The 18,744-nt window shown below is 40.1% G+C and overlaps 3 protein-coding genes across 3 annotated transcripts; 1 reads left to right on the forward strand and 2 right to left on the reverse strand.

Annotated features, from left to right (window-relative positions):
- On the reverse strand, positions 1–2,471 carry LOC103391479 (uncharacterized). Its single transcript, XM_008327758.2, has 5 exons — positions 2,279–2,471; positions 1,519–2,172; positions 1,288–1,422; positions 319–362; positions 1–173 (listed from the first exon to the last, which is right to left on the reverse strand). Exons 1-5 carry the CDS (start codon positions 2,331–2,333, stop codon positions 66–68), a joined length of 996 nt encoding a protein of 331 aa, XP_008325980.1. The 5' UTR covers positions 2,334–2,471; the 3' UTR covers positions 1–65.
- Positions 2,472–7,063: 4,592 nt separating this feature from the next.
- Positions 7,064–10,859, forward strand: LOC103391351 (carbohydrate sulfotransferase 12-like). The gene is made up of 5 exons (XM_008327588.2): positions 7,064–7,569; positions 7,984–8,156; positions 8,623–8,763; positions 8,923–9,230; positions 9,839–10,859. Exons 1-5 carry the CDS (start codon positions 7,386–7,388, stop codon positions 10,098–10,100), a joined length of 1,068 nt encoding a protein of 355 aa, XP_008325810.1. The 5' UTR covers positions 7,064–7,385; the 3' UTR covers positions 10,101–10,859.
- A 4,256-nt stretch (positions 10,860–15,115) lies between these two features.
- LOC103391345 (RNA-binding protein 4.1-like) lies at positions 15,116–18,440 on the reverse strand. Its single transcript, XM_008327575.3, has 4 exons — positions 18,285–18,440; positions 17,397–17,814; positions 16,651–17,311; positions 15,116–16,368 (listed from the first exon to the last, which is right to left on the reverse strand). The coding sequence occupies exons 2-3, from the start codon at positions 17,803–17,805 to the stop codon at positions 16,671–16,673; spliced, it is 1,050 nt and encodes a 349-aa protein (XP_008325797.1). The 5' UTR covers positions 17,806–17,814; positions 18,285–18,440; the 3' UTR covers positions 15,116–16,368; positions 16,651–16,670.
- Between the last annotated feature and the right edge of the window lie 304 nt (positions 18,441–18,744).

The raw sequence follows: 18,744 nt of genomic DNA on the forward strand, positions 1-18,744 counted from the left end.
CTGCTTTTAATGAACACGTTTATTTTGTTTGGTTCACATTCAGTACAGATGAAAATGTTACATACTCAGTTGACTTTAACTCTTGAATAAACACACTGACTTTCATATTTCTCTCTTCTTGATCTGCTGACCTTGTCCATCCTTAAAGCAGCATAATTGTTGTCTTCTATGACCTGATGAAAGTTAAAGTGACATTATGGGATTATTTCTGATTTAAGCATTATCTGTATCAATAAAACCTGTTTATGTTTATTCTACCTAACTGAATGACTGATTTTGATAAACTGATGTCAAACTGGCTCAGAGTTTAATACATACCTCAGTGTCTGGCAGTAGGATGGCTGCGTGTCTCGCTTGATCGTCTATAACAACACCCAATAGTGTTAGTAATTATTATTGCTAAAATTTAAGCAAATAGTTGTGTTTTCTAAGTTAAATTAAACATCTTTTTACTATGGATCTCTACTTTTTTAACACAGCTTGTTTGTCACCTGGTACCACGGTCATCACCATGGTATGGATTGTATTTTTCCATCACTGACATTTTCACACACACACCCAACACTGACAGAACACTAATTTGAGCCTTCTTCACCTAAGCCAGTATTTCTCAAATAGTGGGGCGGGGCCCCCTGGGTGCGAACGGTGAGGTGCCGGGGGGTGTGAGGGGCTTCCAATGGAATATGGCACGCTGGACATTAGAGTACCACTGCTGTAATGCTTGAATGATAACAAGCCTCCAGTCACTAGGTGGCAGCAACTCATATAGTGGTTTATACAGATAAAAATATACATCGTATCAGGTTCTCAATAATAAGTTAGTATTAAGAGGTGTTACCCAAATACTTACAGGTAAACATCTTTTTACTATGGATCTCTACAACAACTTGTTTGTCACCTGATACCACAGTCATCACCATGGTATGCATTGTCTTTTTCCATCACTGACATTTTCACACACACACCCAACACTGACAGAACACTAATTTAAGCCTTCTTCACCTAAGCCAGTATTTCTCAAATAGTGGGGCGGGGCCCCCTGGGTGCGAACGGTGAGGCGCCGGGGGGTGTGAGGGGCTTCCAATGGAATATGGCACGCGGGACATTAGTGTACCACTGCTGTAATGTTTAAATGATAACAAGCCTCCAGTCACTAGGTGTAGATTAAAATATGCATGTTATCAGGTTCCCAATAGTATTTCAGTTAGTGCGGGTGTGGGTCGACGGGTGTGAAAACATTTCTGTCCCAAAGGTGGGCATGACAGAAAATAAATGAGAACCACTGACCTAGGCAGCAGCAGATGTTTGTTTTGTACATTCTGTACACTGCGCCACAGAGGAAGGCATTCAGAACACTGGTTAAGGTCAACGCTCCACTCAAGATGTACGTCAAATCAGAGTCGTGAATGAACTGTGAATGAACTGCAAAGTGACAGAACAAAAACAGATTCCAAAATCTTTGAACTCATGCCCGTCACCAAAACAACTTTTGCTCTTGACTGAATGTTGATACTGTACCTTCAGCATTCAGTCTGCTCTTCTTTTCAAACAGAATGTGTGCACATGAGGCAACAGCACAGGCATAGGTTCCAGCATCAGAGAAGACTAAACTCTTTGTTAGCACACTGTAAGCACATGTTTGGTTTTGTGTGCCACTGTCTCCTTTGGTATAAATGAGTCCGAGCTGATGGTCTGCAGTGTTCCTAAACCAGTTAGCCTTGAGGTTTCCATCGTAGGCCCCGTCCTCAACCGTACAGTTCGTATTTACAGAAACTTCTCTCTGGATGTTCTCAGCTGCTCCCTGAGGGACAGGTATTGGGCTGTCTGATTCAGTCACTGTCACTCTGATGCCTTCCAAATACTCAATTGCTGTCACTAGACTGCCACTCATGCAGTGATAAGTAGCTGCGTCTGAAAACTGCACATCTGAGATCGTCAGATGGTTTTTGTAGTTGGTGGTTTCTACAGAGAAGCGTTCATTCTTCTGCCACTCCCCGACCAGCTTTCCTTTTTCCGTGTGCTTGTAAAATGTTGACACTAGTTGTAGTTCTTTGAAATTCTGCTTATACCAGTAGAACATGTTGGCAAGAGAGTGTTCACGGGAACACTTGAGGGTCACCTCATCACCTACGTTAACTGACACAACACGCGGGGATGACGGTCCATCATGAGCTGTCGAGACAAGTGAGGGGGAAATCAACAAGTCAACTTTTCCACGGTTCATGCACGTCAGAGAATAAAATGATCTTTTCATGCAGACGTAAAAGAAAGAACTCACCCGTGGTTCCAAAGAGCAGACACATCAGATGAAAAGACAACGCAGCTTGTTTCATTTCGGCAAGGTTGCACAGTGGTTCTTTGATGATAGATACTGTATGTCTGACGTGCTTTTTTACCTAGAAGTGGTCACATGGTTTTGCATGTGGTCCAATCACAGAACCCCACATATGAATAGAGCAAAGAATGTATGTAAAATAATTACAAATGCATTATGTGTATATATAAATAACTAGTATTTATTATATACAGTACATAATAAGTATTAGTTATTTACGTACGTATAAAAATTTTGAGTTCCCTGTTCTTTGAATTCTCAAACCTACTTTGCATTACAAAATTAAATAAAATTCACTGTTGTGACATACTCTTGTATGTCCACCTGTCATGTTAATGTCTATAAATCTTTTTCCATCCACCAGAGGAAGCTTTAATTCAGTGCTGCTTTTGATACAGTTGATTAGAATATACTATTACAAAGCTTTAAGCCAAAATTCCATTATTCAATTATGGAGTTCCCCATGGTTCAGTACTTGGTCCAATATCTATGAAGATTCTCAATCATCCAGGTCATGGTCAAGGTTGAAGAGTTCCATTAGGCAACTGGACGTGAAATTTTCTCAAGAAGACGTTTCACCTCTCATCCAAGAGACTTCTTCAGTTCTAACTGGTGCTGGGGAGTACAGCAAAAATATACTGTGGTGTGACAAGGAATAAAGCTACTGTTGGGTGGGCAATTGGGGTAATCTGGGGAGGTGTTAACAGTCATTAGGAGTTGCAATCCTCATTAGAGTGTTTTTGGTCACATGTCTCTTTGATGTGTGAAACTGGCAGATGGGAGGTGAATCTTTTGGGTATTGTTCCTAAGAGCATGTCTTGGACCCCCATTGTCCAATTGTATTTACTCTATACATGTTCCTATTAGGAAATATTTTTAGAAAACATAATATCACCTTCCATTGACACGTTGGTTTTATATAGGTAAACTACAGTCTCGTGATGTCAAACATGCTCAAATACTGAGTCAACAAGTGTAAGTTTTTGTCTGGGCAGGCCAAATAAAGAATCCTTCCTGTGATTACTCACATTAATGTTATAGAACGTTTTTCATTAATTTTCCTGATCTCACTCCAGTGTTTCGATGTCATTGTTGTATAACCCTTTGATTCAAATGTTATAGTATTAACAAGTTTTTTTTTAATCTGAAGTATTTATTTCTCACATAATTGGTTTGTTGATTCAAACTCACAGGTCCACTGGTCATACATCATTTATTCATATGTTTTTAAACTATGACAACGATAGATCAATCTTCTAATAAGGAACTCAGAATAAGACACAAAGGAACTTCAGGCATGAAAATCACCACATGAACTGAACAGTGCAATGGTCCCACAAAGACAGAGTGAGGGAGAGAGGTGTATATATACCCAGGGCACCAGGTGACGCCTGTGAGACTAATGACAGAGACACAGGTGAGTGTGATGACACTGATGAACAACACACAGCAGACAGCAGGAACAGGAAACAGACAGACCTCACAAGGAGTAGCAGGACACCATCAATAAATATGGAAAACCTGAGCAGTGAATAGATTAGTATTAGTAGTAGATTAGTGGATAATCACTGTTGTTGTGTGTGGGGTTGCAATCTAAATTATTTATTATTATATTTTTATATTATTATTATTCCTCAATTGAATTTAGTATAATTATAAGGATGTTATATAAACAGTATAAATAGCTGAGTAGTTAAATAATTTTATTTATATAAACAGTTAGATATATGGGCGGTTCCAGCAGATATATTAGTGAAGTGTATTACATCCACAGTTATACAACTAATATTTCCAGGAGTTAGTGAAACTAAATGACTTGTCATGGTGACACAGCACACCAAGAAATGTGACCTCTGCTTTTAACCCATCACCAAAGTGAACAGTGGGCAGCTTTAACCCTAGAACACTAACGTTAAAATTACTAAGACCATCACTAACGTCGGGTATATTTTACCCGATATAATATCCTGGATAAAATCATCAATTCTTTTTTTCATCAATGCAAGTACAACACTGTTTGCCAAATTTTAGTACTCTTTTTTAATTTCCCAATATACAATACCACATAAAATTTATAAAAAAGGTACCATGGGGGACCCTTTAAAAAGGCAGCAAAATGATTGAAAAGTCAGGTAATACTTAACGAGAAAATTCCAAACAAAAAAATGGGACATGTGAGCCTTGTCTTGTGAAGGCACAGTCTTCCTGCATCAACTGTGGGAGACATGGCAAAAAATGGCATTTTGGAATTTTTTTCGACTATATGAATTTCTTGGGAAATTGCCATTAAGTGATGTGTATTCATAGCCATTATACTAATTAAGGATTGTATGCAAACTCTGGGACAACTCTAACTTACTGTACCTTATGCCTAACATGCAGTCGGTACAGGCAGGGTAGTAATGCCGAGGACACACTAGTCAACGGCAGACATGACACCTGTGTTGTGTCTTTCTGTCTGAGCCTGTGGGACAGTCAGCACACCTCGCTAAGGGATCTCCGCTTTGTGCTGCCACTGGTCCAACCTCGGCCGCAGGAGTGTCAGGTTAGGGATGTTGCACATGCTGCAGATGAGGATTCTGATAGTGGTGTGTGATACTGCATATTTTGGTATCGATCCAATACCAAGTAAATACTGGACAGTATCATCGATACCGATCCGATACTTTTTAATAAATAAGGTGGATGCATCATTGAATTGCTAAATCTCAATACATTTTCGTGATTTTAAGTGTTTTTTGTGGTTTCCTTTTTATTATTAAATAGTTAAAACCCAGGACAGAATTAGAAAAAGTTTATAATTAAATAGAAAATGCTTTATTATCAAATGTTCTCTCCTCGTTTCTCAGGTTTTGTAGCTCCATGTTTTCTTTTGGACGGTTTTTTACATGTTTATATAAATTGGTAGTGTTTCCACTATACCTGACTAGCATTTTACAAATCACACATTTTGCTGTTGTCTCGTTTTCAACTTGAAAACACAGCCACACGGCGCTCCTCTTCCTCTCTGCCATTCTTCTGTTGCATTTTCTCTGTACGTGTGCTGATGACCCTGAGCCGGCAACTTGCTTGTTTGCCTGCTTTGTGTATCGAAGTCACATCACGTGACTCCCGTGACGGCGCAACATCTAAACACAAGAGGAGGGAGGGAGAGCAAAGTGTGCCTGCGCTGACACAGGAGCCATCAGTCCGGCGACCTGGTTGTTTCCTCTTGCCGATACTGCAGCATTGCAAACAAGAGTGGAACTTAATGTAAAGAATCGATATCTTCAGGCTAGTATCAATCCGATACCAACTTGGTATCGATACTATCGATATTTGGATCGCCCACCACTAGATTCTGAGCTGACGTGGCAGACCTGAAGAGGGGAGCCTCTGCTCTGTCCATGGCTTCATGAGTGCCATTGCCAAGGCCTGCATATACTGCCTTGTCTTCATTTGTTTGTCACCTCTCTTCATGGCATTCTCCTGGTGTATGATCCATGAGTTTATCACACCAGCGTTCATCATGCCATATAGTGCACACAGTGACCACCTCTTCTTCCACAGCCGTATTGAGCACACATCTGGTTGAAAATATCAACACCTCCCTTTGTTTGATTGTAAAATTCGATCACTTCAGGCTTGTGAATAGGTCCAATACTCGGTTGTGTCTGTGCCACGGGGGAAGAACACCAAAGGACACTAAAGTTACAATGTTACTCCCTTGTTAGCATGCCAGAGTAACCAAGTCTGTGACAGGATGACAGCTGTGGATGAAATGGGGCAGAGAATATGGCCGGCCTGCATGTTATTTCCCTTAAAAAGTGCAAAGAGAGCCTGATTTAAAACACTAACATCGGGTAAATTCCACCCGTAAAATATGTTACTCTCTATCACTGACATCTGGTGAAAATCACCCAAACGCATGCCTCTTGAAAAAACATAGATGGGAGGAGGGAAACATACCAATAATGACATCAGTGAGCCGCCTGAAGCTACCCAAGGACCCATGCAACTTAGACAGCAGCAACACAAAGAAATTCACATGACAAGAATTGTGTGGGTGAAAATCACCCAACATTAGTGTTCTACGGTTAAGCGCCCGGGGAGCGAGTGTGTGGGGAAGTCCCATGCTCAGAGCACCTCAGTGGTAACTTAGCTGGTGGACTCGAACCTGAAACCTTCTGAACAAACAAACAATTGTTCCTTACTCTAAGTATGAAGTGATGTTCCCAGACATACTCAAATGACACATATGACAACTAACAGATTTAAATAGAAATACATTTCAAGAAATAAATACTCTTGGATATTTTGTATCCAAGAGTATTTGACAAATACCCACAAATACTCTATTTTGTGGCACATATTTAACAGGCCATGTGCTGCACTGCACTCCTCTTTTGGCCTGGGGGTGCAAATCACACCTGTTTTTCTCATTTAGTGATGCGTGAGTACATAGTCAGTAAGACTTCCTGTGTTAATCTATATAAGGTACTAGGCCTTTACAGAGTCCAAATGTGATATGGTTCTACTTAAACAGGCCAAATGGAGTGCAGAAAGAAGGCTTCGGCTGGTCCTCCTCAGTTGTACCCACTGGCCAGGTCCATAGTCGACAAAAAGTACTTTTAATCTACAACAAAGGGTAATAACAGTAGGCATGTGTTTATAGTTCAACCTTGTTTTGTTTTGGGGTTTTTTTTTTTGTTTTTTTACTATTTCAAATAATGGAATTAACGATCTAGAAAGAAAACACAAAAATGAATTTTAGTCATTAGATAAATGGATAAAGTTTTTAAATGTGACTTTAAAATGTGTTGAAATGTGGAACTGTCAAAATGTTACGTATCTCCTGTTACACACGCCCCAAGGCATGCACAACAAAACCAGACAAACCTGTCATGTTTTGCTGGTTTGGGTTTTGCATGCTGTGGAAATGGTATGGCTGGTATTTTCCTGGGTTTGACTCTGGATTTATAAAGCTCCTCCCCAGCACTATAAATAGTTAAACACAGTTTAACTAGTTTTTATACATACAGTTTACTTTGTGTGGTACTTGGTTGGACAGATGTTTTTTAAAGCATACTCTGTAAGCTCTGTTTTCACTGGTTCTGTACTTAAACGCATTATAAATCCAGCTGCGATGGCATCAAATCATAGACTCTTGAAGCTGCTGACATGTGGACTTTTTGTGTCCACTATTATTGTCTTTTCATTTTTCTATGGATGGGATGTGCCAAACATTTTAAGAGGTAATGTCTCTGTCTAATTTGTTCTTTTTTTAAGCTATTTTTTAAATCAATTTAGATCCTGGTGAAATTTCAGATTTTTGTAGAACGAGAAGTAATGAAATGGAAATTTGGTTTTAAGGAGTGCTTACCTCATTTTAAGGCTTAATAAGAATAGCTGCAAACTAACTGACATAGTGTGGTTCTGCATGCTAGTTGGTGGATTTTGCTATAAATTCAATGTCTTTTATTTACAAGTGTTACTATACATGAGGATGACTAGGCGTAGATTTAAAGGGACAGGTTTAGTAATCTTAGTGCAGTAAGTCGCACTCCTTATTTTGGAGCCACATGAATGGAGAACAGTATACAATTTTGCACCAGTTTATTGCATGAAAAAATGTCCACCTTTAGTTTTTTTTTTTTTTTAAATCACAGAATACAGGACACAGCAGGTGCATGAGGACAGACAGAAACAGAGAAAACAGCTGATTAAAGAAGTTTGTGACAGTAACAGAGAAAAATATATGGAGATACCCTTGCGTGAAGACTATTGGAAGACCTTTCTCGTGGATGACAATTATCGCATCATCTACTGTTTTGTTCCCAAGGTGAGCCAGACAAATGAACTGATTCTTAACACCAATGATATAATATCTAATCCATAATGAGTTCTCGATTACCAATTATGCGTAAAAGTGGGTTAATCCATTATCATGATTTTTCTGATTAAACATTTTGATGGGACTAACCCATTTGGATCGAGAATGACTGCCACTTCCTGAACTCTGTAGTGACACTAACACCAGTTAGTGTGTTTGCTTGTAAATCGAGACATTAACTGTCTAAGTACTCCATGCATTATTCAGGAAATACTGGAGAACTGAAACAGTCACATTTTTTGTACCTTTTTGACATAAAGTGACTGACAGATGAAACGCAATTGATGTGGACGATAAAATTGAATGATATTTGATTGTGACTGATCTAAACGAATCAACGTGTTACTAATCAAAGGGTTTAAGTGTTGTTGTGGTTGTCTGTTAGTCTCCTTATTTATGGCACGTATTCCTACAGGTGGCCTGTACAAACTGGAAGAGATTCATGTATATGCTAAAACATGACCAGCTGTCTGTTGATCCCAACAATATAACTGATGATGTACATGCTGTTACAGCCCTTAACTACCTATGGAAGTTTCCAAAGGAAGAAATTGAGGTCAGTTCATATGTTGATCATATTTCAACAAAACTTCCTTCAGTGAGCAAGATCTGTTTACATTACATCCACGAAGTTGAGTTGTTGTTGCATTCAGACTAAGAATGTAACAATACACTCAACACACTCAACAAATCTCTCTTATTTCTTGACCCACAGGCAAAGCTGAAGAACTACACCAAGTTCATGTTTGTCAGGGATCCATTCGTCCGTGTAATTTCTGCATACAGAAATAAATTTGAATGGATAACCCAAAAGTACTACCTTAAATACGGTCGAGAAATGCTACAGCGCTATGGAAACTGGTCTAATCCACCAGAGACAGCTGAAGAGCTCCTAGCTATAGACAAGCGTGTTACATTTGACAACTTTGTGCAATACCTGGTGGACCCACGGAGTGAGGAAAACCGATTCTTTGATGAGCACTGGAGACAAGCGTATCGCATGTGTCATCCCTGTGTCGTACAGTAAGGACACGTTTGTCAAAATAACTGACTAACAAAAACCACACACACACACACACATTCAAAACTGCTTTATTCTAGATTAAATTTGGTGTTTAAATTCAACTATAATTGTAATAATAAATAATAAAAGGGTTTCCTAAATGTTGTAGAAGTGACATAATGGGAGCTTGGGGGCCATTTAACATTTTTAAAATAAACATGAGTCACCTATTATGAGTATGAGTGTGTTTAAAATGCACCATAACATATGTCATATATAAATCATGAATCATCATCTCTCCGTCTCTCAGTGATGGAGTGGCTATCTAAAGCACTAATGCACCAATGCATGTGCGGAGCTGTAAACTTCCACCGCAAGGGTTGACTGGTGTTACAGTCAACAGCCTTGAGTGTAAAAATGTGTAAAAATGATTAAGTTCAGTTTCATTATGTGTAACAAAATAATACTGGTATTTAATAATTGCCTCTCACAGCACCGGTATCCTGCAGTTTGTGTTAAATTGTACGTGAATTGTTACTGAAACTAGCTTAGCGTGACACAGCGCCACCTTGAATATTTTTCAGCAGCCACCGCTGACTGTAACTTTATTTTTTATCATATTTCCTAGGTATGATTTTATTGGACATTTGGAGAATTTGGAGGAGGATACTAAACAACTGTTTGAGCTCCTACATCTGCAGAATGACATGAAGATTGCTGATGCTTTTCCAAATGTGACTACAACAAGTGTTCTTTTGGAATGGTTCAGAACGGTGTCTCAAGAGGATAGAAGGAAGCTTTACAAGCTCTACGAGCCAGATTTCAAACTTTTCGGATACAGAAAGCCAGAGGAACTCTTTGAAACTGAAGACCAAGACAGAGCTCTGTGAAAGTCTTAATAAGAAAAAGTCAACTGCATGCACTGTTACTATTTAAACCGTCAAAGGGTTGTGTTTGGTTTATGGGTTATTTTTGGTACGTCTGGCTCTGCTTGGAACTACTTTGGGATAAAATGACCTGGATGACTGAGAACCTACACAGACAATCATGATTGTAATTAACTATGACAACTCATGAATAATCCAGATAAACTAACATAGCTAACAAAATAGGTAACTCTCTGACCAAAGTTAATTTTTTTTGTTACGTTTTCACATAAAATGTGGACTGGGATATTTTTGGGGTAATAGGGATGTGTTCTTGGTTTAAGTGTTCATGTGTGAATACTTTAACAGGATTTGTGGAGAATATTTTAATAAATACAGAGCTGTTATCTTGTTCTGTTGTGGACGAAGTAAAAATCAGTGAATAAAACCACCCTGGTATTAATTATAAACAGGTTTTACCTGAAAGTTGGCTTCCTTCGGTTATTGTACGATGACCAAAAAAAAAAAAAGCCTTCTATTCTAGGTGGCAGTCTCCCCACAGAAATACGTCCCTGGCCTCTTCATCAGCAGGATTGGAGGAACGTCACACCCAGTTTTGAAATGAGTCATTCAAAGCAGTATCACGTCTTAGGTTATTAGCTAGGGCAGGTATGGCCAACCTGTGGCTCGGGAGCCACATGCAGCTCTTTGCCCAGTTTGATGCAGCTCTGACATTCATGTGAATTTATTATCTGTGTTTTTTATGCTATGTGAAACTAATACCAATGGGCATTGACACAAATTACTTAGGGAAAAATCAATTCGCACAGATGAAAAGACGTACACAGGAAGTTTTTTAAAAGTAGGAGAGTTTTATTCTATTTTTTAAAGGGATGGGGAAGTTCACATGTGCACATGTATATTATGGGTCTCTTTGCAGTAACACGGTAAAAATTGAGGCTCTTGACTGGTTGGCCACCCTCGTGCTAGGGCATACCAATACTGAATTCTGGGCCAGGCCCATGTTTTTTTTATTGTGTTATGCATTTCCCCTTGTGTGCCAAAGAAACATTACTGAACTACTGAACTGCAGGCTTTCAGCTGGGGAGCAGAGCGACTGAAAGCTCTGCTCACCATGGTGGTGAGACAGGCGGAGGGGACAGTCAGGTGAATGGAGGAGGATGATCTAAGGGAGCGGTAGTAGTAACCGAACGATCTGGCCAAAAATTGACCCAGCGGACAAGAGCGTTCAGGACCATATTCACCATGCCTTGGCGTTAGACATGATGCAGTTCCAACAACACTTTTAAGAACCAGTGCAAGGACTAAGCATTTGGCGGACTGGCTCTCAGCCCCTTCCTACCAGCCTGGACAACAGATGTGGTTATTGGCCAAGGACATCCCTCTCTGGGCGCAAACTCGTAAGTTGAACATTGTCCTTATGAGGTGGAGAGGGTGGTTAACCCCTCCTCTGTCCACTCTCACCCCCCCTCCCCCCAATTAGTAGATGACCATCCTGCCTACAAGGTTTGGCACTTGCTGGATGTGCACAGTAGGGGCAGGGGTTGGCAGTATCTCATTGAGGAGCATTCTTAGGTTTCCCATTCCCTCTCCTGGATCCCTCCCTCAATAGGGAGTTTCATAGAGCCCACACTGAGAAGCCTATGGAACCAGGAGGCCACCCATGGGGGGGGTACTGTCAGGATTTTGTGTTGTGTTTATGTTAGAACTTCCTTGTTACGCCACTGTGATTCTGTTGAGAGGTTGGCTGTGAGCTTGATAGCTGCTCGTACCGGCACTGACTAGGCACTGATTGATTGAACATCATCAGCAAAGACTACAAGAGCTCCAGTCCGCAGACGATTCAGTGCCAGATCGTTTCCACGTTCTTAGTGGTAAATAGTTGGTTCACTGTTACAAACACTCTCTGTGTTTGTAACCGTAATCCATGATGTATTCCGTGATCTATTCCTCTGTTGTCCCAGATTTCTTCACTGTATCACTGTTTGTTACACTGCGCAAGAGACACTGTGTCCTGCATTCAGGTCTGCTCTGTGAGCAACGTAACAAGGCTGGCATTTGGGGCACGTTAGTTTTCCTATTAGTTATTGTGCTATTTAAACTTAAGGAAAGTTTAATTGTGCATATTGAAAACACTGTGTGTGTTGTTGAGAAGGTGTTGTCTCTTGAAATTTGTCCTGCTTTTATAGATACTTTGATAACATTCCAAGCACTGTTCTGTTGTAACTGAGTTCATCATCGGGTGTGTACACACACACCTTTTCACACCTAGTGGTTCCACGCTGCTGGATTTAAACCCCAGTTGCCACTCCTCTCTACCTCACACTTCTTTTTACACTAGGAAGTCGCTCACTAAGAACTAAACTAAGGGCATAGTCACTTGCTTGGTAGTGAAGAAGCAACATCTCTCTCTTTCTCTCTTCACGCACAGACTCTTGCATAAACACACACTAACTTTATCACCACACATTTGTGTTGTTTGTTGTTAGTAATTTATGTATCTAACTACTAGTGCACATCATATCAAGACACACACTGGGGCATAATCAACCTCAGCGGGGAACTTCCTAGGGGAGAGTGTCTAGTGGTAATGGCCGAAACACCCAAGATCCACTACTGATGAGGTGTCTCACAATAAGTTATTACAAAGTTTTTAGAAACATTTATCTAATCCCAAATAGTCTTAGCTTGGTAACTATTCCCCTGCCTCAACCCCATGCCGAAAGGAAAATCGCCCTTGAGGTAAGTTAGCACCCCTAGTGACAGTCAGGCAGCAATGCCCAGCAGGCAGACCATCAGCCTGTATCTTCATATACAGTAATACAAATTGGGTAGAGCATGACTTGATGTCAGTAATAATTATTCATTAATAATTGTATGTGTATGTTATCATAAGTATTAATTAATAACTTCTGTTTATTATATTAATGATTTTTAAAATAATGCTGATGGGACCCTTCAATGAAGTGAGCATCAGCAGTGAGAATCCTGCATCAACCGTTACTGAAAAAAGTAGCATCATTATTGTTTATTTCAACATAAAGATAAGGAATCAAAAGACGTATCGAGTTTTAAACGACAACAACAGGTTTATTGCGCTCCAGCCACTTTAACTGTGGAGGGGCAGCTGTGAGTGAGTGAGGGCTGAAGCAATGACGTTGAAGCGTAATCTTCGAAAAGCATCCTATGTGTCCCTCTAGCGTCAGTAATGCAGAACATCAGATCATGTTTTCAACTTACATCCACAAAACGGTCAAGAGTAATGCTATCTACAGTATACCGACCGTACTAACCTTTTTGGTTACTTACCTCCTCTTGGTGCGGGGTTCTTTTTTGTTACAAAGAAAGACCAGTACCTACGCCCGTGTATTGATTACCGGCGACTGAATGAAACTGCTGTCAAGAACAAATATCCGTTGCCTTTAATCAATTCTGCTTTTGAGCCGCTGCACCAGGATGTCATCTTCACAGATCTCAGGAATTATCTGATTAGGAGCAAAAAGGGAGACCTTTTTACTGCTTCTATAAATTAACTTGTGGTCAATATAATTCGTTTGGAGTTTTTTTTTTTTTTTTTTGTCTGTTTGTTTTTATTAATAATGTTTCAAAACAGTAAAACAACATAGTTAGTTGAATAAATATTAAATATAACATAAACATTCACCACATTATTTAAGTTACTGACCTAATTCAACAGTGGTCCAGTTTGTTGGTTCTCATAGATCACAATTAGTGAACTGGAGATCACCTGAGTGCAAGTAAATGTGTGTCAGCTGGTTGGAATTCAAAGACAGTCGTGTGTGTTACATGCAGGCTGTGGCTCACCGTTACTCATACTGCCGTTACACCTTAAAGCCAAACAGTTCAGTTGAATCCATCATTAAAATATTCAACAAGCATTAATGTGATTGTAGTGCGTTGGACAAATTTCCCTCGGTAACTATGACTCCTCCATATCAAATTACCTGGTGTTTGCCCAAATGAATACTGAAAAATATGGATATTAGAATTAAGTTATATGGTTTGATGAGACAGAATCTGAGCTTTTTGGCCACCAGACTACACATCACGATTTGTAAGGACCAGGTCGTGCCATAGTGCAGATGTGCGGCTGGGTGTGTCGCCATCTGCTGGAAATGAAGATGCTGTATCTGGCGCCGTCATCTCGTTCTTAGTATTAAAAAATAAAGTGTTTCTGGACAATGACCTGGACTGGACTATAAGCAAGTGGACCAGAGCCAGGTCTAATTTTATTATCTTTACAATTCTTATCTTCAGGATCTTTCAGTGTTTGCAGGGCGATGCAGAATGGTATTACGAGGCTGTGGTGGACAGTGCCTGTATGTGCTCTGCTCAGGAAGCAACCTAAGGGCAAAGGATACTACCAGACCCAACAAACTGATCAGGAAGGCCAGCCAGGTTGTGGGTGAAGATTTGGACTCTGAGTTTGGTGTTGGAGAGAACCTTGTAAAAAATGAGGACAATATTGGACACTTCACATCCTCTCCTCAGTAGATATTTGATTTTCAAGAATTCTCAGAGCACTTTACAGTTCCTTATCATTCTATAATTTTCAATTCTATTATGCATAATATTCATTCCATTTATTTATTCAAACTTGTAAAGATAATTGTAAAGATGTGACTCCACATGTTTCTGGTTTCAGTATTTTGACATTTCTGCTTCTATTTTTGAAGACAAAATATGAAGCAGACCCTTTGTCAGTGATATTTCTACACTTCCATTTTCTTTTCGCAGAAAGATTAAAAACTTCAAACTTGACACTGGTCCCCGGACCAGGGGTTTGGGACCCCTGGTCCAGAGGTAATACTTCCAAAGGGCGAGAGAAAACGGGATATATATCGCAACACACAATACATTTATATGTACAATATATTTTGACATGAAATACTTTTTACAATCTTTTTCAATATTCTAATTTGTGAGCCTGTGAGTTGTTTGTATGTGAAGAAATGCAGTGTTACGGGCAGAGTAGCAGACAGATGCAGGACGCCAGGTTTATTTTTTAAATATTTTATTCAATCCGTTGAGAATCAACAGATGTCCACGTGAGCTCCATTAGGGCTGTAAACCTTTGTTGACAACTAATTTGGCATTTGTCATTTCTGTTAATAGTCTTCTTTTAGCATGTGTAGTTCAAATTAACAAAAGCAAAAGAAACTAAAACACTAGCATTTACTTTCTTTCTGGCATAGTGCCATGCATATGATGTCAACTGTAAAAAGGATGCTGCCATTCTAACCCTTCAATCCTTCACTGAAAAGTCTTCATTAAATTATCAGTACTATATCATTCTTGTATCTATATAGATGTTCAAGATATCATCTAGTAGAGTGGCAATCATGGAAGCAGATGTATAGCAACTTCAGTTCACACCACAGATTTCACTCTACTCAAAGAGTTTAATACCATTTTGTACAACATTTAAAATGTACCTAAAAAAAAAAGTACAGTGAGACTATACATTTTTGGACCAGTGGTCCAGAAAGCACTGTCAAGCAAACTTACCTGTTTCATCTGAAGAACTCCAGTAGCAGTAGTCGTGTCACTTCCCCAGATTTGAGAGTAACTAGGAGTATTACATTTGAGAGTACTTTGGGGGACGGGGGGAAGCAAGGAGGGTAACGGTGAACAATGACGAGTGGGGTCTACAGGTTGTAAAACGATTCATCAGATTTGGATGGCTGGTGTTTCTAAATATATATTTAATATAGAGGCAAAGGGCATGATTTGGAGCACATCGGTGTACATCACAGCACAGATCGCTTTCGTAACACGACATTGGGCAGAGTTACGGTCTAACCTACTTTTTAATTTACAGTTTTAAAAGAACGGCACACAGACGGTTTAATTTAGATGAGAAAGTTTTAAAATTAAGAGAACAACGTGCAACCTCAAGTCAAGGTCGGATATAATTGAGTTCAGTGTTATCTGCAGTCACATGAATCGACTTGAGCTAAATACAAACCACATTAAAACATAAATTATAAAGAAAAATTACACTATAAAAACATTCTTACTCAGATTTCCATTGTTACTAAAGCAACAGCACAATTATGAATTAAAAACAGTCGGAGAAAAAGAAATGTGTTAAACTTGTACGATATGCTAAAGTTCTCCTAAAGTCATAACACAATGAGACGAGGACGTCGCATCTCAAGGAAACGTTACGCGCTCAGCCGCAGACAGGAAGCAGAAAACGTCACGTGTTTCAGGATGCAGCGAGCGGCAACGCAGGGGGATGACAATCCTGAAAAAAGAGCACATAACACAAATGAACTGTCTGCGACTGTTGTTTCAACTGGCTCTGTTCCTGCGACCTATAAGGATTTCACTTTTTTGAGATTCGCTTTTAAGTAAATTAACCTGAACAGTCGCGGAATGGTTTTTTTTAGTTCAATTCCAAATCTTTGCCACATACATGCTTTCCTTACGATTTCAAAAACAGAAACGTTTACTATTTTAAGTCTTTTTAACCCTATTACTTTTCAGAGTAGAGATTAACACTCATCTGTGTCAGACCTATTCTCACCTTCACATGATGCTGTGTGCTTAATAAGCATAGCGTGCTGGTGGAGGCAGAGGCAGCCGCTCTGCATAAGGGTCTCTGGCACGTGGAACACCATATGCCGGGACACGGGTAATCGGCGCAACATGTGAGCGATCGTAGGAATAGCCATTGCTGGCAGGTGGCAGTGGCGCATTAGGTGGTCTCCTAAGGGGACTGCGATCTCGGGCGTAGTACGAGGACGGAGGCGGCGGAAGGGGACGACGGTCATACGGGTCGAGGGCGGGCGCCATTAGCCGCTCTCTGACAACAGCCGATGGGGGAGGGGGCGGGGGAGGAGGAGGGATACCACTATGTTGATCCTCATAGGAGGTCATGCCATACGGACGTGTTCTATACTTCTCATAGTAATCTACTACACCATATTGATCCCTCTCACCCTCATAGGGATGGTCAGGATATGGTGCTCGCCTAGGTGGAGGGGGCGGCAGTGGAGGGGCAGGATAACCTGGGGGAATATGGCTCGGGCGACCTCTCATATAGCCAGGTGGAGGAGGCGGGTGACCCTCCCCTGGATAAGGTGGGGGCCAGTAGCCACCTCTATCTGGGGGAGGAGGAGGAGGGTAGTCGTCCCTTTCGTCATATCTGGGACGGCTCTTGGATAGCTGGACATGGATGCGTTTATCTATAAATTTGAAAAACAAAATAATGTGGTTTACACCGAGTTAAATTCCACTAGAATGTGTCACACAATGAAATCCCCAGCAAACCTTTGAATTCGGTGTTGTCCAGTCCCTTGATTGCATCCATGGCCTCATCAGAATTGCTCATATGCACAAACGCAAAATTTTTGACAATCGCACATTCTGTAACTGTACCATACTCTTCAAAGAGAGCGCGCAGCTCCTCTTTAGAACCCTTCTCTACATTTGCTACATGCAGTTTCACAGGGCCTTGGTTCTTCCCATGACTGGCCTCCACGTTAATTTGTGTCCCATGAAGCTTGTAAAGATGGAGATTTTTAATGGCTTTGGTGGCTGCTTTGCGGTCATCCATGTGGACAAAGGCGTAGTTCTTGATGATGGAGCATTCTGTCACAACGCCGTACTGGCAAAAAAGGCCTCTGATCTCGTCCTGCTCTGCCTCACGGGGTAGGTTTCCCACGAATATCTTTACCATCTTTGTGATCTGTTAGAAAGCAGTTGTAAACATTTACACTGTTAGGCAACATTAAGAAAACAGTAAAACTAAAAGGCGCCAACATCAACAGCGCTATTGCTCCAAATGAATGGGTAGGGAGGTCTGTTTTACTGCCCCCAACCACAAAATGGCGCACAGCATTTTTTATTGAAGCATCAACACCTCACGTCTGATAATTAATCAGACTTAATACAGAACACCTTATTATATAACATTAAACGGCGCACGAGCTAATATGAACCCAGGTCTACAAACCTACAAGGCACTAATTAAACTAAATTTCAAGAATTTAGGTGTGCAATGTATTAGCTACGGTGAGCTATCTAGACAATGTATGCATTTAAACAAGGCGCTGCGGTGAAACAGGAAAAAATACGGTAGAAGAAATTAATTATCAAAACAATATTCCTAATAGATTTCGAATAACAAACGTTTATTATACAAAGAGGGTTCTTTACCTTATCAATAGTAAATCACGGGGAACAATTAAGTGCTGCGCTGTTCCACGCACGTATAGCAACAACGATTTCTTTTCTGTTTCCGGTACCCGTTATGCCCTTGCTGCCTTCACGTACCAGACCAAACTCGGATTTTGAGGACACCATTCAAAAATTCAAACTACATTTAGATGTATGCATTTAGCAGACGCTTTTATCCAAAGCGACTTGCGAAATCCTTTATATAAAATTAACACCCCATTACCATCACTAATTTAGTAGGGAAGTGTATGACAATTGTTGTCATCACGTTTGTTATATTTTTAAAAACAATTAAGGTAAAGCTCTACAAATTTATCATACGTAACGTGATGCAACAATGTCTATGTACTTTCGCTTTGTTTGTTTGGGGGACTTTAAACGTTAGACATATTAAATTAAATTAAAAGATTTATTACTTCCCAATACATTATTTTGTCTT

The sequence above is a fragment of the Cynoglossus semilaevis genome, chromosome 1 (genome assembly GCF_000523025.1).
Source record: "Cynoglossus semilaevis isolate Cse_v1.0 chromosome 1, Cse_v1.0, whole genome shotgun sequence".
In the NCBI taxonomy this organism is placed as follows: domain Eukaryota; kingdom Metazoa; phylum Chordata; class Actinopteri; order Pleuronectiformes; family Cynoglossidae; genus Cynoglossus; species Cynoglossus semilaevis.